Here is a 21,246-nt window from a genome sequence, read left to right on the forward strand (position 1 = left end):
TAGTTTATTCTCTAATAAACTGTGCTTTTATGGGGCGTTGCGGTAGCTACGCTTGGTTATAATTTTCCCGCCAAACGGAAATTTTTTCCCGCCCTTTTTTCTATATACATGCGGGGTTCGCGTATGCACGTTGTGTTTTACGTTTCCCCTGTTCTTGTATGTTTTGGGGGTTAACATAACTTATTTCTTTAATAAAAGTTATATGTGTATGTTATATGTTCACATTGCTCGTTTATTTTCTTGTGAAAATGCTCGTTTGTGAATCATTGTGGTGCGTGCGTTGTAACCATGTTTTGTTCTTTGTTTATAGCAAACAATCAATGTCTGACATGGATATGTCCCCAGTATCCACCCCCTCTACCCCTGCTCCTCGGAGTTGTGGGGTGTGCAGAAAGTTTTTGTCGTCCCGGGATCCCCACGATCGTTGCCCGCGGTGCAGGGTTCCTTGCGGGGACACCCGGTGCACCCTGTGCGAAGGTCTGGGGCCTGCGGAGTTTGAGCGGTACCGGCTGTACGTACAGTCCGTCTCCACCCCTGTGGTGGCTGGTTCGTCCGGTCGGGGTCCCCGTGCGGGTACCACCTCCTCGGCTGCGGCGGATCCCCTTGCGGCCCTCGGGCTGTCTGGGGATTCCGTCGCCGCATTGTTGTCGAAACTTGTGGACTCCAAGCTGGCGGCCTTATCGCAAGATAGGCCGCTGGCTGTTCCGTCCCCGGCCTCTTCGGTGGCCGCGGGTTCGGACGCGGGGTCCACCGGTACGGCGGCGGCTGCCGTGGTTACCGGTCCTTCCCCCGAACCGTTGCTTCCGCTATCGGTTAAGGACCGCGTGGCCATGGTGTATGACCTCTTCGAGGACATGCCAAAGCCCCTGCCGATACCGCGGGGAATCCACGGTTCCGTGGGTTCCTCCGAGGTATACGACGAGACGTCCGACAAGGCTTTCCCGGCATCAACCTTGCTGCGCGGGATTAAGCCTTCTTTGGAGAAGGCCTTCACAGCTGCCTCCGGTCGGGGTCTCCCGTTACCTCCCCCGTCGTGGAGAAAAGGGTCTTTCCCAGTACATGACCTTGCCTTTCCCGAGGCTGGTCCTTCTGCGGAAGCCCATGTGGAGCGTTTGGGGGTCCGTGCCCCACCGGTTGCCACGGTACCACAAGGTACCTTGCAACAGCTGGACACCCTCGCTCGACACTCCATGCTGGCATTGTCTCACGGAGACACATACCTGGCTGCAGCGGCCAGTCTGGTCGAAGGTTCTCCCACGGACCGAGACCAGCGCTTTTACAACTGCTTGCTCGGTTTGAATGCTTCCCTGGAGTACGTTGCCGGGGCTTCGGCCTTTGTTTCCGGCACGTGCCATTTTCTTCGGCGCCAGTCGTATCTGGCTGCTTCAGGGTTGGACGCTGCCAATCAGGAGGTGCTCCTTTCGCAGCCTTGGTCTGCTCGGACCCTGTTTAATAACAAGATCCCTGGGGTTCTGAAGGAACAACAGGCCGCTGTGTCTGCCGATGCCTCTCGGCACACACTGGATCTTGTGGGGTCCTTGCATAGGCGCCTGGGTGCCGCTCCGAAGCGGAGCGCGCCCCAGGATGCTGCGTCCGGCAGGCCTAAGGGGTCGGGTCCTTCTTCCTCCGGGAAGAAGCCCCGCTCTGAGGGCTCCGGTAAGGGTTCTCAGCAGCCCTTTCGCGGGAAGAAGGGGAACTGGGGGAAGCCCAAGTCGTCTAAGGACGGCAAGGGCCCCTCCAGGTGACTCTCATTGGAGGGGTTCGTATGCCGACAGCGCCAACTTCGGTTGGCCCGTAGGCGAACCCGAGTCACTTGGCCCTGGACAGTTGCGCCTGCCGCAGCCCGTCCGGCCCCCCTCTCTGTCCCCAGTGGGAGCCAGACTCCAGACTTATTGGGAGAATTGGGAACAAGTGTTCGACGACTCGTGGGTGGTCAACACGATTCGGTACGGCTATCGGCTCGATCTCAAAGCGAATCCGCCGCTCACCGTTGCCCCGTCGGCAGGTTTCTATTCGGAAACCGATCTTCCCTTCCTCGCCGATGCCATCGGCAGGTTGGTGGAGAAGAGGGCAGTTCGGGAGTTAGCTCTACCAGAAATAACACCGGGGTTTTACTCCAGGATATTTCTCGTTCCCAAGAAGGACAGTGCCGAACTCAGAATGATTCACAACTTGAAATCGTTCAACGAGTTCTACCTGCGCAAGCCGCCCAAGTTCAGAATGTTGAGCTTGACGGACCTGAAAGCACTGATCATGCCGGCCGACTGGCTAGCTTCGATCGACCTGAAGGATGCTTATCTGCATGTTCCGATTCACTCGGATCATCACAAGTATCTCAGGTTTGTCTTTCAAGGCAGGCACTACGAGTGGGTTGTACTCCCATTCGGTCTTTCATCCGCTCCCTGGCTGTTCACCCGGTTAACCACCCCCATAGTGGGGTTCCTCCACCGGAGGGGTGTCCGGTACTTCGCGTACCTGGACGACTCGCTAGTAGCAAATCGAATGACGGACACCCTGTCACGCCATCTCGTTTTCGCACGTCGGCTCTTGGAGCAATTGGGGTGGATTGTCAATCTCCCCAAGAGCGAGTTAACCCCTTCTCAGAACTTGCAGTTCATCGGAGGTCGGTTCAACACGGTGTCCCATCGCCTATTTGTCCCCCCAGACCGGTGGCACAAAATTCAGGCGATGATTGCCAAAGTCTTAGCGGTGCAACAGACTGTTCACTTTTGGGAACAGCTGTTAGGGCTACTTGTATCAGCCCAGGACTGCACCGAACGGGGTCGTCTCCAACTCCGCCCGCTGCAACGGTTTTTAATCCAGTTGTTAGCAACGGAGGTGAACAGTGCGACCGTCGCCCTCCCGGATCGGCTCCGACCGCATCTGGAGTGGTGGACGCTCCCTTACAATGTCTTATCAGGAGTCTCTATGCGGCCCTACCGGGCCACGTTGAACCTGTATACAGACGCCTCTCTAGTGGGCTGGGGCGCCCATCTAGAGGGGGAGGTGAGCTCGGGGCTGTGGTGCGTAGACGAACTAGGTCTTCACATCAATTGTCTCGAGTTCAAGGCAGTGATCAACGCAGTCAATCACTGGAAGCATCGTCTCGTCGACGCCCGGCTCATGCTGGCGACCGACAACACGACGGTAGTGTCCTATGTGAACAAACTGGGGGGAACCCACAGTCACTCGCTACTCGATCTCACGTTCGAGTTTTACGCTCTGGTGGACAGTGTCCCGTGCCAGATACGCGCCCGTCACATCCCAGGTGTGCGGAACGTACTGGCCGATGCTCTATCGAGGCCTCAGGAACCGAGCCCCACAGAGTGGATGCTGAACCCAGTAGTGTTTCAGTGGCTGTGCGAACGTTTGGGTCGTCCGATGGTCGACCTGTTCGCAACACGGTTCAACAATCAACTCCCGTTGTTTGTATCACCAGTCCCGGACCCGAGGGCCATCGATCACGATGCTCTCGCGTTAGACTGGACGGGCTTGGACGCTTATGCTTACCCGCCGACAGCGTTGATACCACACATTCTAAGCCGGCTTCGAGGAGTTCGCTGTCGAATGTTACTGATCGCGCCCATGTGGCCGAACAGATCGTGGTACCCCGACTTGCTGACCCAGGTCACGCAGTCGCCACTTCCACTGCCTGTGAGACCGGATCTCTTGATCCACCCTCACACCCGTCAGCTTCATCCAAACGCAGGGCAGTTCAATCTGCACGCGTGGATGTTGTCACCGAGCGTCTGAGGAGTAAAGGTTTTTCTCGCCGGGCGTCTCGGGCATACGTTAGTATGCATCGTGATTCTACCCAGAAGGTGTATAATGCACGTTGGGTTATTTTCACGAAGTGGTGTTGTAAACATCACATTCATTCGCCAGATAAGGTATCTGTGCAGGATATTGCTCGTTTCATGTCTCACTTGCGAGAGACCCGGAAACTCTCCGGGGGTTCCATTGCCAACTATGTTTCGTCCGTTGCTACGGTACGGGACGTTGCTATGGGTACCAGTCTCTCCAAAGAGCCGGTGATACGGGGTATTATCAAGGGTTTCAAACAGCACGATCTTAAGAAGGGCCGCCTTCGGGCACCGGCCTGGGATCTTTCCCTAGTGTTGCAATCACTTACGGAAGCTCCGTATGAACCCTTGCATAGTGCTTCGTTCCGGCATGTGACTTGGAAAACAGCATTTCTCCTCTCCTTTGCCACGGCGGCACGTGTATCCGAAATTCATGCACTCGATGTCGCCAAGGTACGATTCGATAGGGGTGACGAAGGAGCGGTCCGCCTGGGCCTGCTCATGGGCTTCGTCGCCAAGAATCAGAGAGTCGGGCAAACGGAGAGAGAATTCACTGTAAGATCCCTCAAAGAAATCTTACATCCTGCTGATACTGAGGACAGAGCGCTGTGTCCGGTTAGGGCCCTTAAGTATTATCTTAAGGCTTCGAATGAACGTAGACAAGGGCGTGACCGTCTGTTCATATCGTGTAACCCTAATCGCACGGTTGACATAACTCGCAACTCGATTGCGTTGTGGCTTCGTTCTGTCATCAATCTGGCGTACCGGTCTCGGGGGTTACCGGTAGCGGGGTCAAACCCGCACGAGATCAGGGCGCTAGCGGCAACATTTGCCCTACACTCGAATATCTCTGTTCACAGAATATTACGAGGTTGTTACTGGCGTTCTGACTCGGTTTTTGCCAATCATTACCTCAGAAAGGTTTCTGATGAAGACGTGGAGGGGGTGCACCGTCTTGGGCCGCTGATCGCGGCACAAGCGGTCATCTAGGGGGTGTGTCCAGCGCAATTCCAAACTCCGCAGTCGTCAGTCCTTGCACGGTGGTCAATCTGGGTCGTCTCCAATGTTCCCACGCCGTGGGTACAGGAGTGGGGGTCCTGCAAACCAGCGCACTCACACCACAGGTGAGGCGGCTTTTTGTGTGTTTTATCCTTATTTGTATTTTGACAATTATTCATTTAATTGTCTGTCGTGTATTCCAACCTTGTGATACCTGCTTACGAATACTGGAATTAGGTCACGCGCCTAATGCATACTTTAAGTAGGCTTGCTCTGGGATATACGGTCTGAAGGAAATTAATTTCCCTCTTTTCGACTGTTTAACCTGATCTAAGATTAAGCTCACGCGGATACAGTGTTCTCATCCGCTGCGGCGATGAAATACCTATCCAGTGGGGCCGTTTGGAGTCACCAATCGTTTTGGCAATGACGATTGAGCCTTACGGTATGCGCTTGACAGTGCTTTGGTATTCCTATAGGGTAACGCCTAGCTAGGTGCATGCGCATCGAGTGCTTCCGCCTTGGTGTTTACTTCCGCTGGTCGGAAGGAACGCTAGCAGTCAGGATTCGGGTTGTAGGTGCTCCCCACCGCCTACTGTGGTAGTCAGCCTCGGTATAACAGTGGTAACGTATTACTTAATGTAATTTGTAGAATTTTCCTATTCGGAATATTCTATAAGTAATACGTTACCACTGGGCTGCTGCCCGCCCGTCCGTCCCCCGAGCACTTGCTCTCGCAGGAGACAAGAGTGAAGGGTGTCACATGGCAGCTAGGTGGCTACGCACGTGCTGCATGAGGTAATTGAGATCTCTGTGGTAGATTTCGCTATAGCAGCAGTTGTGGGAGACAACAGCCTCGGTATAACAGTGGTAACGTATTACTTATAGAATATTCCGAATAGGAAAATTCTACAAAATTGTGGAAAATAATAGGTCAAATGGGGATTCAAATTCTAAAACTGAAAACCTCCGGGTCTCTTTCAGTTTAGTACAACACTGCATGTTCTTCCACATAACAGACAAGGGGCGGTCAGGTAGCCTAGTGGTTAAAGCGTTCGCTCGTCACGCCGAAGACCCAGGTTCGATTCCCGACATGGGTACAATGTGTGAAGCCCATTTCTGGTGTCCCCCCCCTGGTGATATTGCTGGTATATTGCTAAAAGGACTCACTCACTTAACAGACTAGAGGTGTTTGATATAACTGGTCTACCACGTTTTGATATACTAATGAATATGTATCACAGTACATTTGAAATCATTCTTATTTTCATCTTGTTGCCAAAGTTTACAAGCATGATAAGTCGAATTGAAATGAAATTTAGAAATAAGCAACTGGTTCAGTGATAAAAAAGGAAAACTTTTCACTACCAGCATCCTTTATATAATCTGTCTATTATGCATGCAATGTGAACATAGCAAATCTCAATAAAATGTAAGGGCCCATTTATATTCAGTTTCATAACAAATTAGAACGCATGAATTATATTGTGCATCACATTACATGAATCACTGTCTGTGAATTGCAATACGAAAGTCATGTCAATACCCATCACAACAAAGGACTGAACTTCATGACTGGCTGTGCAGAGTGTATGTAGGTTAAAATCTCACAATTTTCCGACTGTCAACCTTGTCTTACAACACCGTACCAATGTTTGTGTGTTTCCTCTCTGTTGTAATTGTCTTTCAGGTTGGGAAATTAATAAATACTGTTAACATGCAACATTAAACTACCACTTGGTCCTTATTCACTGGAAACACGGCTACTGTACTGCCTTGTGTATGTTGAACTGAGAATTATTTTTCGTCACAATTGAACTATTTGTTGTCCACACTGGAGAAAAAGAGTTCAAACTAGAAATGAAAATTAATGTAAGGTTGGTTAACTAGTCGTACCATGTTTTCAGAACAAACCAGGTTTCTTTTATGTACAGTGAAACCTCATTAATCCAGACGGTATGGTTCTTAACCATCCGGATTAATGAAATCCCAGGTAAGCAGCAAATAGATTTGTAGACATATGCTTGAAAATAATAGGTTATAATAATGTTAAAAGTAAACCTCCAGAACATGAGATTTCTGGACTAACTAGGTCAAGGATTCTCTGTGTTTAGCCCCAGGAATGCAGGTATGTGGGTGGAGTCTCTGTCATGTTTGGGTTGTGTTTGGAGATTACAGTATTAATGTGTTACTGCATATCATGGGCTTAGCACTCTGAGGCCGTGGAGATTCATCGGTTCCTGTGGTGAACCCCACGACTCTGTGTTACAATGTGTTGATCAGCTGGTGTCAGACCTCACCTATTCCATGCAGATCCTGTAAGTCTTTCCCTGTGTGTATGGCTTGTATTTGTACTGTGTTCTGTCTCTGCTTCAGTGACTTTGCTGGTGAAGGAAATGACCAGACTGTAGAGCACAAAGAGCATGCCACCAGGTAGGCGCACGTGTCCAGGCAACATGGGAGTCCCGGGAAGAATCAGTCCCTTGTAGTGCCATGTTTGTCTCACTATGGAGTCCCGGGAAGAATCAGTCCCTAGTAGTGCCATGTTTGTCTCACTATGGCGTCCCGGGAAGAATCAGTCCTTAGTAGTGCCATGTTTGTCTCACTATGGAGTCCCGGGAAGAATAAGTCCCTAGTAGTGCCTCGTTTGTCTCACTACGGGGTCCAGGGAAGAATCAGTCCCTAGTAGTGCCATGTTTGTCTCACTATGGAGTCCCCGGAAAAATAAGTCCATAGTAGTGCCATGTTTGTCTCACTATGGGGTCCTGGGAAGAATCAGTCCCTTGTAGTGCCACGTTTGTCTCACTATGGAGTCCCGGGAAAAATAAGTCCCTAGTAGTGCCATGTTTGTCTCACTATGGGGTCCAGGGAAGAATCAGTCCCTTGTAGTGCCATGTTTGTCTCACTATGGAGTCCCGGGAAAAATAAGTCCCTGGTAGTGCCATGTTTGTCTCACTATGGGGTCCTAGGAAGAATCAGTCCCTTGTACCATGTTTGTCTCACTATGGGGTCCCGGGAAGAATCAGTCCCTTGTAGTGCCATGTTTGTCTCACTATGGGGTCCTGGGAAGAATCAGTCCCTAGTAGTGCCATGTTTGTCTCACTATGGGGTCCAGGGAAGAATTAGTCCCTTGTAGTGCAATGTTTGTCTCACTATGGGGTCCTAGGAAGAATCAGTCCCTAGTAGTGCCATGTTTGTCTCACTATTGAATCCCGGGAAAAATAAGTCCATAGTAGTGCCATGTTTGTCTCACTATGGGGTCCAGGGAAGAATCAGTCCCTTGTAGTGCAATGTTTGTCTCACTATGGGGTCCTAGGAAGAATCAGTCCCTAGTAGTGCCATGTTTGTCTCACTATGGGGTCCAGGGAAGAATCAGTCCCTTGTAGTGCCATGTTTGTCTATGGGGGTCCAGTGCAGAGCAGGCACCCAGTATCTCATCTATATCATAGGAGGATGAGAACGTTTGGTTCTCAAGTGTGACCCCGAGGGAGTGGGGTAGCCTAGTGGTTAAAGCGTTGCCGAAATACTGCTAAAAACAGCGTAAAATCACCCTCTCACTCACTCAAGTGTGACCTTTCTGAATGTGTCATCATACCCTGACGGCATGGAGTGTTGCTCATGCTGTCAACCACTTGTTTACCCAGATCCAGCTTGAGTTATAGGCTGCTTTATTATAGCTGGAATAATGCTTGCTGCAGCCTGAACCATTTCCTCTCCTCCCTGCACGTTGCAATGTTTGCAAACTTCTGACATACTTCTGCTGTCATAATGCTTACCTCTTCCATGTGGGGCACTTGGGAGCCACCCAAGGTCTTGTCCCCCTTGTTTCTATGTTTGCTATGAAGCCCTATTCACTCACCCATGCACACTTTCTGAAGGCCATTCTCATTGATGATCCTAAGACTATGCAGTATTACATGAAACAGCTTCAGATCTAGATGTGACGAGTAGGGTTGTTTGTTAAACTTGGTCAGTATTACGATAAGCTATGATAGAATTATCAATAATGTGGGATATTTTCTTCCTTAGTAAAGACATGGCTGCATCCTTATTTATCTGACAATGCATGTTGATATGTTGAGTGTGTGTTTCAACTGAATGTAGTATGTTATCAAATACACGTTTCTTCTGGATTTACACCCAGTTGTTAATTATGTATATGCCAGGTTAGAACGGATGCTTCAGCAATCCATGCTTGTTGTAAGAGGCGACTAACAGGATCGGGTGGCCAGGCTCGCTGACTTGGTCATCGTAACCCAATTTATAGATCGATGCTTATGATATCAATCACTGGATGGCGTGGTCCAGACTTGATTGTTTACAGACACCCATCATACAGCTGGAATATTGCTGAGTATGGCATTAAACAACAAACAAACAAATAATGTTGTATATCTATTATGATGATCAAATATGACGATACATAAACATGACCAGCTATGTGTATTGACTGTGGCCAGTGTGTGGAATACCTCATATATTTAACTGGTCAGATGAAGCAGTGGCCCACCAATGGTACTATCCTACAACACTGGTCACTATCCTACAACACTGGTCACTATCCTACAACACTGGTCACTATCTTACAACACTGGTCACTATCCTACAACATTGGTCACTATCCTACAACAGCGGTCGCTATTCAGCAATATTGGTCACTAATCTACAACACTGGTCACTTTCCTGCAACACTGGTCACTATCCTACAACAGTGGTCACTAATCTACAACACTGGTCACTTTCCTGCAACATTGGTGTCTATGCTACACCATTGGTCACTATCTTGCCACATTGGTCACTATCCTACAACAGCGGTCGCTATCCTGCAACAGCGGTTGCTATTCTGCAACACTGGTTGCTAATCTATAACATTGGTCACTATGCAACAGCATCGGTCAGTATCCTGCAACATTGGTCTACAACACTGATCACTATTCTACAACACTGATCACTATTCTACAACATTGGTCACTATTCTACAACATCGGTCAGTATCCTGCAACATTGGTCACTATTCTACAACACTGGTCACTATTCTACAACACTGATCACTATTCTACAACATTGGTCACTATTCTTCAACATCGGTCAGTATCCTGCAACATTGGTCACTATTCTACAACATTGGTCACTATTCTACAACATTGGTCACTATTCTACAACATCGGTCACTATTCTACAACACTGGTCACTATTCTACAACATTGGTCACTATTCTACAACACTGGTCACTATTCTACAACATTGGTCACTATTCTACAACATTGGTCACTATTCTACAACATCGGTCAGTATCCTGCAACATTGGTCGCTAATCTACAACACTGGTCACTATTCTACAACACTGGTCACTATTCTACAACACTGGTCACTATTCTACAACACTGGTCACTATTCTACAACACTGGTCACTATTCTACAACATCGGTCAGTATCCTGCAACATTGGTCACTATTCTACAACATTGGTCACTATTCTACAACATCGGTCAGTATCCTGCAACAGCGGTCGCTAATCTACAACACTGGTCACTATTCTACAACACTGGTCACTATTCTACAACACTGGTCACTATTCTACAACACTGGTCACTATTCTACAACATTGGTCACTATTCTTCAACATCGGTCAGTATCCTGCAACATTGGTCACTAATCTACAACACTGGTCACTATTCTACAACATTGGTCAGTATCCTGCAACATCGGTCACTATTCTTCAACATCGGTCAGTATCCCGCAACATTGTTCACTAATCTACAACACTGATCACTATTGTACAACACTGGTCACTATTCTACAACACTGGTCACTATTCTACAACATCGGTCAGTATCCTGCAACATTGGTCACTATTCTACAACATTGGTCACTATTCTACAACATCGGTCAGTATCTACAACATTGGTCAGTATCCTGCAACATCGGTCACTATTCTTCAACATCGGTCAGTATCCCGCAACATTGTTCACTAATCTACAACACTGATCACTATTCTACAACACTGGTCACTATTCTACAACACTGGTCACTATTCTACAACATCGGTCAGTATCCTGCAACATTGGTCACTATTCTACAACATTGGTCACTATTCTACAACATCGGTCAGTATCCTGCAACAGCGGTCGCTAATCTACAACACTGGTCACTATTCTACAACACTGGTCACTATTCTACAACACTGGTCACTATTCTACAACACTGGTCACTATTCTACAACATTGGTCACTATCCTTCAACATCGGTCAGTATCCTGCAACATTGGTCACTAATCTACAACACTGGTCACTATTCTACAACATTGGTCAGTATCCTGCAACATCGGTCACTATTCTTCAACATCGGTCAGTATCCCGCAACATTGTTCACTAATCTACAACACTGATCACTATTCTACAACACTGGTCACTATTCTACAACATTGGTCACTATTCTTCAACATCGGTCAGTATCCTGCAACATTGGTCACTAATCTACAACACTGGTCACTATTCTACAACACTGGTCACTATTCTACAACAGCGGTCGCTATTCTACAACAGCGGTCACTATTCTACAACATCGGTCAGTATCCTGCAACAGCGGTCGCTAATCTACAACACTGGTCACTATTCTACAACACTGGTCACTATTCTACAACACTGGTCACTATTCTACAACATTGGTCACTATTCTTCAACATCGGTCAGTATCCTGCAACATTGGTCACTAATCTACAACACTGGTCACTATTCTACAACATTGGTCAGTATCCTGCAACATCGGTCAGCATCCTGCAACATTGGTCGCTAATCTACAACATTGGTCACTATTCTACAACATCGGTCAGTATCCTGCAACATTGGTCACTAATCTACAACACTGGTCGCTATGGCCTACAGCATGAAGACTGGTCATGACAAACATGCAGACCTGAAATATTACTTGCCACGACATAACGGATTACCTGTCCAACTGAAATATTACTTGCCACAACATAATGGATTACCTGTCCAACTGAAATATTACTTGCCACGACATAACAGATTACCTGTCCGCCTGAAATATTACTTGCCACGACATAACGGATTACCTGTCCACCTGAAATATTAGGAACCACGACACAACGGATTACCTGCCTGCCTGAAATATTAGGAACCACGACATGAAGGATTACCGATCTGCTCAAAACAATACTGTCCACGACGTAAGGGATTACCAGTTCGCCTGAAACATTCCCGGCTACGACATTATGGACAGTGATTGTTGCACATTGATTGTTGCACAGTGACTGTTGCACAGTGATTGTCACACAGTGATTGTCACACAGTGATTGTCACACCCGTACTAGGGTCATACAAAATATGAACTTCTCTGATATCTATTTCCAGGAAAAGAAACAAAACGTCTAAGCTTGAAAGTCAGTCAAGCATAGAGAGCTCAGACAGGAAGGATGAAAAGTTGAAGAAGATCGTAATTAAGCGTGACTCTGCCGCGAGTGGGGACAACAAAGAATGGCGAGTCATGTTGGTTGATATTTCCTATCCTTATACAAACCAGTGTGCGGCCGGTCACAGCATGATGTACAGTGGTGTTCCAGTGCTGAGTAGAACGTTGGTTCTGTTGATGACGTTGCGCCGTTTACGTTGCCACTGTTGCCATCTGGCTGTTTGGTTTGCATTACTATGATTGATGGTGACGACCATCATCCTTTGTGTACTACATGGTCGTGTTGTGTGTCAGTGTTAATATGTATTTTGCATGAAGTCTGTGATCAGGTGGGAAGTGTTTGTAAAGATGTACAAATTTTCCTTTGTTTCATGTCAGGTAGATGCTGGGGATTGTGGTTAATTTTATTGTCATCTTGATTTTTGAAAAAGGTCTTCAAGTATATAAAGGATTATTGCAGTATTAAAGGATAAAGAAATAGCTGACGTAAGAGTATACAGTATATAGCTAAAAGTAGGAAAATTACGAAATATTCTACTAGCTGGACAGGTAGTTTTGTTGTCTTCATCAGACCAGGTTGTACTGTTGTCTGTCTAGACAGGTAGTTTTGTTGTCTCCATCAGACCAGGTTGTACTGTTTGTCTATCTGGACAGGTAGTTTTGTTCTGAGTGTCTCCATCAGACCAGGTTGTACTGTTTGTCTATCTGGACAGGTAGTTTTGTTCTGAGTGTCTCCATCAGACCAGGTTGTACTGTCGGTCTGTCTGGACAGGTAGTTTTGTTGTCTCCATCAGACCAGGTTGTACTGTCGGTCTGTCTGGACAGGTAGTTTTGTTGTCTCCATCAGACCAGGTTGTACTGTTTGTCAATCTGGACAGGTAGTTTTGTTGTGTCCATCAAACCAGGTTGTACTGTTTGTCTATCTGGACAGGTAGTTTTTTTGTCTCCATCAGACCAGGTTGTACTGTCGGTCTGTCTGGACAGGTAGTTTTGTTGTCTCCATCAGACCAGGTTGTACTGTTTGTCTGTCTGGACAGGTAGTTTTGTTGTCTCCATCAGACCAGGTTGTACTGTTTGTCTATCTTGACAGGTAGTTTTTTTGGCTCCATCAGACCAGGTTGTACTGTCGGTCTGTCTGGACAGGTAGTTTTGTTGTCTCCATCAGACCAGGTTGTACTGTCTGTCTGGACAGGTAGTTTTGTTGTCTCCATCAGACCAGGTTGTACTGTTTGTCTATCTGGATAGGTAGTTTTGTTGTCTCCATCAGACCAGGTTGTACTGTTTGTCTATCTGGATAGGTAGTTTTGTTGTCTCCATCGACCAGGTTGTACTGTTTGTCTGTCTGGACAGGTAGTTTTGTTGTCTCCATCAGACCAGGTTGTACTGTTTGTCTGTCTGGACAGGTAGTTTTGCTGTCTCCATCAGACCAGGTTGTACTGTTTGTCTATCTGGACAGGTAGTTTTGTTGTCTAGATCAGACCAGGTTGTACTGTTTGTCTATCTGGACAGGTAGTTTTGTTGTTTCCATCAAACCAGGTTGTACTGTTTGTCTGTCTGGACAGGTAGTTTTGTTGTCTCCATCAGACCAGGTTGTACTGTCGGTCTGTCTGGACAGGTAGTTTTGTTGTCTCCATCAGACCAGGTTGTACTGTTTGTCTATCTGGACAGGTAGTTGTGTTGTCTTCATCAGACCAGGTTGTACTGTTGTCTGTCTGGACAGGTAGTTTTGTTGTCTCCATCAGACCAGGTTGTACTGTTTGTCTATCTGGACAGGTAGTTGTGTTGTCTTCATCAGACCAGGTTGTACTGTTTGTCTATCTGGACAGGTAGTTTTGTTGTCTCCATCAGACCAGGTTGTACTGTCTATCTGGACAGGTAGTTGTGTTGTCTCCATCAGACCAGGTTGTACTGTTTGTCTATCTGGACAGGTAGTTTTGTTGTCTCCATCAGACCAGGTTGTACTGTTTGTCTATCTGGACAGGTAGTTGTGTTGTCTTCATCAGACCAGGTTGTACTGTTTGTCTATCTGGACAGGTAGTTTTGTTGTCTCCATCAGACCAGGTTGTACTGTTTGTCTGTTCTGGACAGGTAGTTTTGTTGTCTCCATCAGACCAGGTTGTACTGTTTGTCTGGACAGGTAGTTTTGTTGTCTCCATCAGACCAGGTTGTACTGTCGGTCTGTCTGGACAGGTATTTTTTTTGTCTCCATCAGACCAGGTTGTACTGTCTGTCTGGACAGGTAGTTTTGTTGTCTGCATCAGACCAGGTTGTACTGTTTGTCTGTCTGGACAGGTAATTTTGTTGTCTCCATCAGACCAGGTTGTACTGTCGGTCTGTCTGGACAGGTAGTTTTGTTGTCTCCATCAGACCAGGTTGTACTGTTTGTCTATCTGGACAGGTAGTTTTGTTCTGAGTGTCTCCATCAGACCAGGTTGTACTGTTTGTCTATCTGGACAGGTAGTTGTGTTGTCTCCATCAGACCAGGTTGTACTGTCGGTCTGTCTGGACAGGTAGTTTTGTTGTCTCCATCAGACCAGGTTGTACTGTCGGTCTGTCTGGACAGGTAGTTTTGTTGTCTCCATCAGACCAGGTTGTACTGTCGGTCTGTCTGGACAGGTAGTTTTGTTGTCTCCATCAGACCAGGTTGTACTGTTTGTCTATCTGGACAGGTAGTTTTGTTGTCTTCATCAGACCAGGTTGTACTGTTGTCTGTCTGGACAGGTAGTTTTGTTGTGAGTGTCTCCATCAGACCAGGTTGTACTGTCGGTCTATCTGGACAGGTAGTTGTGTTGTCTCCATCAGACCATGTTGTACTGTCAGTCTGTCTGGACAGGTAGTTTTGTTGTCTCCATCAGACCAGGTTGTACTGTCGGTCTGTCTGGACAGGTAGTTTTGTTGTCTCCATCAGACCAGGTTGTACTGTCGGTCTGTCTGGACAGGTAGTTTTGTTGTCTCCATCAGACCAGGTTGTACTGTTTGTCTATCTGGACAGGTAGTTTTTTTGGCTCCATCAGACCAGGTTGTACTGTCGGTCTGTCTGGACAGGTAGTTTTGTTGTCTCCATCAGACCAGGTTGTACTGTCTGTCTGGACAGGTAGTTTTGTTGTCTCCATCAGACCAGGTTGTACTGTTTGTCTATCTGGATAGGTAGTTTTGTTGTCTCCATCGACCAGGTTGTACTGTTTGTCTGTCTGGACAGGTAGTTTTGTTGTCTCCATCAGACCAGGTTGTACTGTTTGTCAATCTGGACAGGTAGTTTTGCTGTCTCCATCAGACCAGGTTGTACTGTTTGTCTATCTGGACAGGTAGTTTTGTTGTCTAGATCAGACCAGGTTGTACTGTTTGTCTATCTGGACAGGTAGTTTTGTTGTTTCCATCAAACCAGGTTGTACTGTTTGTCTGTCTGGACAGGTAGTTTTGTTGTCTCCATCAGACCAGGTTGTACTGTCGGTCTGTCTGGACAGGTAGTTTTGTTGTCTCCATCAGACCAGGTTGTACTGTTTGTCTATCTGGACAGGTAGTTGTGTTGTCTTCATCAGACCAGGTTGTACTGTGTCTGTCTGGACAGGTAGTTTTGTTGTCTCCATCAGACCAGGTTGTACTGTTTGTCTATCTGGACAGGTAGTTGTGTTGTCTTCATCAGACCAGGTTGTACTGTTTGTCTATCTGGACAGGTAGTTTTGTTGTCTCCATCAGACCAGGTTGTACTGTCTATCTGGACAGGTAGTTGTGTTGTCTCCATCAGACCAGGTTGTACTGTTTGTCTATCTGGACAGGTAGTTTTGTTGTCTCCATCAGACCAGGTTGTACTGTTTGTCTATCTGGACAGGTAGTTGTGTTGTCTTCATCAGACCAGGTTGTACTGTTTGTCTATCTGGACAGGTAGTTTTGTTGTCTCCATCAGACCAGGTTGTACTGTTTGTCTGTTCTGGACAGGTAGTTTTGTTGTCTCCATCAGACCAGGTTGTACTGTTTGTCTGGACAGGTAGTTTTGTTGTCTCCATCAGACCAGGTTGTACTGTCTGTCTGTCTGGACAGGTAGTTTTGTTGTCTCCATCAGACCAGGTTGTACTGTCTGTCTGGACAGGTAGTTTTGTTGTCTGCATCAGACCAGGTTGTACTGTCGGTCTGTCTGGACAGGTAATTTTGTTGTCTCCATCAGACCAGGTTGTACTGTCTGTCTGGACAGGTAGTTTTGTTGTCTCCATCAGACCAGGTTGTACTGTCTGTCTGGACAGGTAGTTTTGTTGTGAGTGTCTCCATCAGACCAGGTTGTACAATAGGTCTGTCATGACAACCTGGTTTTCTGAAGGAATTCTTAAGGACAAATTTTGAGATTTCATTTTAGACTTCGAAATAAATATACCTTTCTTTTATATATTACCATAAGTGGAGTACATGTTGGTATGCCATGTATATATTCATGACTGTGTAGCAGGACGTTGTTCTGTCTAATTGCGTTTTGTATAAAACATTCATTATAATTCAACTTTAATATCATACTAGTCTTTCCTATTTGCTGTTATCTGTGACTCTCAGTCATAACTCAAATGCTGCTGGCAAACAAACAAGTAGAAAAAAATAGTCCCTGAGTATAGATGATTAATAGTACAGATCAGAAACATGCAGGTAGTACTATTATTAGATCCCTGTTTTGTGGTGATTATGTTTCTTGGTTCGTCAGCCCCTTACCTGTGCTCGTTGATTTCACCAAAGTGGTTAATGTCTAGAACATTGGGCTTTATCATCCAAAACTCTCTCCCACAGGGGATATCCTGTATTTGAGATCAAGCGATATCTACATTATAGATATTGCTGCAATGAAATTGCATCACAATGCTTTATAGACCATTGTGACGTCATTGGTTACCCTGACGTCACAATCAAATGACATCACTAATGGCTCTGCCACTGAATCTGTTAGCAGTACCTTTTACACTTAAGACACTGCTAATTACAGTCTACAAACTAAAAAAGTTTGAAGAATGATGTTGGATGATAAATAAAATCTCGACGTCGTGTCTTTTGATATCAAATATATCAACACCCGTTGATAAAAGTGGAAAAAATCCTCAACAAACCTCAGAAATTTTTTACTTTTATCAACTTGTGTTGATAGATTTGATATCAAAAGACACTTGGGTGAGATTTTCTATATTGCTCCAGTCAGCAAACACCCACTCAGGGTCTCGAGTACAGATTGTGTACAGGGTTTACTTTTGTTTGTTTACCAGTTTGTATGTTCTTCCAAATTTGAATGCATGTTGAAGTTTGTTTTGTGTTGATGGTCTTTCATCTCAGTGTGCTCCTGTCTGTCCGATGTGTCCTCTTGTGGTGTTCAATGTGATCTCTGTTAGAATATCCTCAACTCCCTAACATGTAACATCACAAGAAACACTTTACCTGAAGCACTCATTCACAGAATAAGATGAGTGAGTGAGTGGGTTGGGTTTAACGCCGCTTTTAACAGTGTTCCAGTTATATCGCAGCGTGTCAGCTCAAGCATAGGTTTCTGGCGTACCCAAGGGATGCAACTCTGCACAGCAAATAGCGGCGCCTTAGACGACTGGGCCACCCGTGCCCCCCTGAATAAGATGAGGCAATTAACGTAATAAGCATTCATTTCGCATCAACATGATAAGCAAGGAAGCTGAAATGAAACTTGCCTTCATTCACTAACTCATCCCATCATCCATCTTCATGGACATTATCGATACCTCACTGTCGTGTATGCTGTAAGTTAAGCTCAGTATAGGGTCGGCCAGCTGACTTGTAGAGTTTTTGTAGGATGGGAACTGGGCAAATGCTTGATTTTATGACAAGTAGTGATATACTCAGTTGTGGGAGGAACACTGACCATGCTTCACAGGTGGATGATGGCCATACAAACTTACACATGTACATCTCTGGCTTGCATTATGTAGGGAGCACTACAAAAATGTAATGCAAATATAAATATTAATTCCTTAAGTTTTGAGGAACAAGTCTAAAAGTTTCCATCCACTAAAATAACTTAAGGTTTTACAGTTCAAGTCAAAAAACAGATCCAGTTGGTTTTGGTCATATTTTCACTCAAGTTCAAAGATCTTTCTTGGTGTGATGTTCTGTATTTTGATAAGATTCATGCAGTGGTATGACCTGTGAAGATTCTGGGGTAGAATAGGTCTTCAGCAACCCATGCTTGCCGTAAAAGGTGACTATGCTTGTCGTAAAAGGCGACTAACAGGATCGGGTGGTCAGGCTCGCTGACTTGGTTGATACATGTCATCATATCCCAATTGCGTGGATCGATGCTCATGATGTCAATCACTGGATTGTCTGGTCCAGACTCGATGATTTACAGACCGCCGTCATATAGCTGGAATATTGCTGAGTGCGGCATTAAACAACAAACCAACCAACCAACTATTTATGTGTTTTCCTCTCTGAAAACCTCTGGGCGAATGTCATTATTTTTAAGATGAAGTTCTAGAGATGTTTGGAGATGTCTCAAATTCCATGAATTCATTGTTTTAGGTTCATCTTTAGCCATCATCAGACTTTTGTCTTGCTCCCTCATAGACTGCTGACTAGAATGTGAACAACTCACTCACTCACTCACTCACTCACTCACTCACTCACTCACTCACTTTCACATCTTCCTACCATTTCCTGAAATCCTTTTGTTCCTTATTATTAGTGGTAGTTCCATGTTGTTTTGTCCTTGTAATGTCCATTTGATGTCTTTGTGATCATCTTCTTGAGGCAAGGGAGTTAACTGACTGTAAAACTCCAGTTTCCACCTTTGCAGAACTAGGCTGGAATTTCTGGGTTCGATCATAGCGCCACCAGTGGCTATTGCGAGTTATGTCCCTTCTATGTCCCTCCTATTGACCAATCAGATTCCACCTCTCATAATACAAGCATTTGGTTCAAACAAAAAGGATCAAGATCTTTATTGTAATAAAACGTGTCTTCACGAAGTGCATCAAATCATGTGAGCACCTTTTTTAGAAACCTGAAAAGATTTGGAAAATATATGTTTATGCCAAGTTGGTGGTATGTATACTTTACAAAACAAATACTTCAATCAACCGAAATCTGCACGGCAGTGGACGAACTGGATGTCAATTTTGTTGCTGGATTTTGATTTGACTATGCATAAACTCGTTAGTCCAGCCAAAATGTAACTCCATAATTCCAACCTTGTTCAACAAGGGTCGAAACTGGACTTTTTAGTCTGTTAACCCCCTCCTTGCCTCGCGAAGCTGCTTTGAGATTTAATTGTTGAAAATATATAATTTATGATATTTAATCAGCACATGCTGACATGCACATGAGACAATGAAAGGATTAAGTATGATATGATTTTATTAAAATACATATATTTCCTATAAAGAAGGTGGCACTGTGGTTTAAGGTGTAGAGAGTTACGTCCCTTCGCAGTGGCAGTATCCACTGATGTTTTGATCAAATTTGTTTTTATGTGATCCTTTATCTGTCAACTCCATACCTGTGCATATTGGATTTACAAAAACAGATTAATTCAGGCTTGACCCAGCTTTTACCTGGGAAGTTCCAATATAAAACACTGTTCAAACTGTCTTGAAGCTCATTCAAACCTTTAATTAGGGAGAAGATAGTAGCTGTTGCCCTGCATGTTAAAAAAGAAGAAACAAATTTAATGAAAGCTTAAATATATTTTCAGAGATGTAATTTGAACTATGATGGTATTTTCAAATGTTGATCAACATCGGGTGTTTGGTGTGTCAGGTACGAGAAGAAGACGGCTGCCTGGGTGGACAGTATATCAACTGATCCGATGTCAACTGATTCCATCTCCGACCCCATCATGATTGACGATGAGGAAGAAGCTTCAGCTCCTGTGAACAAACCTGAGAAGAAGGAGCCCATGGATTTTGATGAGCTACCTGACCTTGACCTTCCTGTGGAGAAGAAACCGGTGGTGAAGGAAGTTATGCCAGATAAACCTAAACCGCGGCTTGCGAGGAAGTCCACGACTACAGCTCACTCGGGTATGTCTGCAGTGTAGAAAATTCCTTAAAATTTCAGTCAGACTAGCAGACTGGCAACTTTGCAAAGTTACCAGATCAGATTAAAAGTTGCCAGTCCAGAATTTTCTAGAATAATGACAAAAGTAAGAAAAAGTTAAACAAAAGGGTGGTACTGTTTAATGTTAGTTCTCAGAAAAAACCCAATAAACTAGCGGATTGTCAATTTAATAACTTTAACTCATTGAAATTTATTCATCAATAATGTGTTTAACATTTACTGTTAATTTACCTCTTTCATTGAATTAAAACTAGAATGCTTAGGTCATTTAGGGGATACAGTAATAGCCGACCATTGGGTGTGCAACCTTTCAAAACTGACCGTCTGTCAGCAAATAGACCATCTCGGACTGTCGGGCAGATAGTTATTGTGATCACTGATGTTTCGTGTTCACGGAGGGAACCATTGCTTGACTTCAGCAATGTTTCAGGTGCTCCTGGCAATTTCCATTGGAAGTTTTCTCACTTATTGACCAGGAAAAAGCTGGTTGTGGAGAGATTAGGGCTGCAAGGAATACACTATGAGGCGAATACGATTCATATCACGAATATAGGGTAACAAATACGAATATTAATTCACAATTACAATAACAAAACAAGTCAGCAGTTTATGTATTATTTATTATATTCATTGAAACAATAACATCATAATTTATTTGACATGGTTTGTTAATTATTAATAAATTATACATTTATATACTGCACGTATCCAGGTACTAGTATCTGCTCAAATGCGACAATGACCAGTGAAAACAATACTGTCAAATTAAATATTATTAGAGTGTTGTCACTGAAAGAAATCTATGCATATAATATGTTGTTATGGCTATTTTTAGGTACAGGGTATGTAAATATACATGATAGCATATTCATAAATATTCAATTCTAGTGGCCATGAATACGAATTCAATTCATGAATGGTTACGGTTCGATTCACCGAATACGCGAGTGAATCGTAAAAGC

General features: G+C 45.1%; 2 protein-coding genes across 2 annotated transcripts in view; both read left to right on the forward strand.

Moving 5' to 3' along the window:
- The window catches only part of LOC139462183 (histone-lysine N-methyltransferase SETDB1-like), a 68,045-nt gene that overhangs the window by 31,952 nt on the left and 14,847 nt on the right, over window positions 1-21,246 (forward strand). The window contains exons 24-26 of the mRNA XM_071243737.1: window positions 7,179-7,235; window positions 12,175-12,300; window positions 19,985-20,247. Of these exons, the coding sequence (XP_071099838.1) occupies window positions 7,179-7,235; window positions 12,175-12,300; window positions 19,985-20,247 (446 nt within the window). The remainder of the gene's footprint in view (window positions 1-7,178; window positions 7,236-12,174; window positions 12,301-19,984; window positions 20,248-21,246) is intronic.
- On the forward strand, window positions 160-1,893 carry LOC139462182 (uncharacterized). The gene has a single exon (XM_071243735.1). The coding sequence runs from the start codon at window positions 216-218 to the stop codon at window positions 1,743-1,745; it is 1,530 nt and encodes a 509-aa protein (XP_071099836.1). The 5' UTR covers window positions 160-215; the 3' UTR covers window positions 1,746-1,893.

This window comes from Haliotis cracherodii, unplaced genomic scaffold (genome assembly GCF_022045235.1).
Source record: "Haliotis cracherodii isolate W230 unplaced genomic scaffold, xgHalCrac1.p SCAF_15, whole genome shotgun sequence".
Lineage (NCBI taxonomy): Eukaryota > Metazoa > Mollusca > Gastropoda > Lepetellida > Haliotidae > Haliotis > Haliotis cracherodii.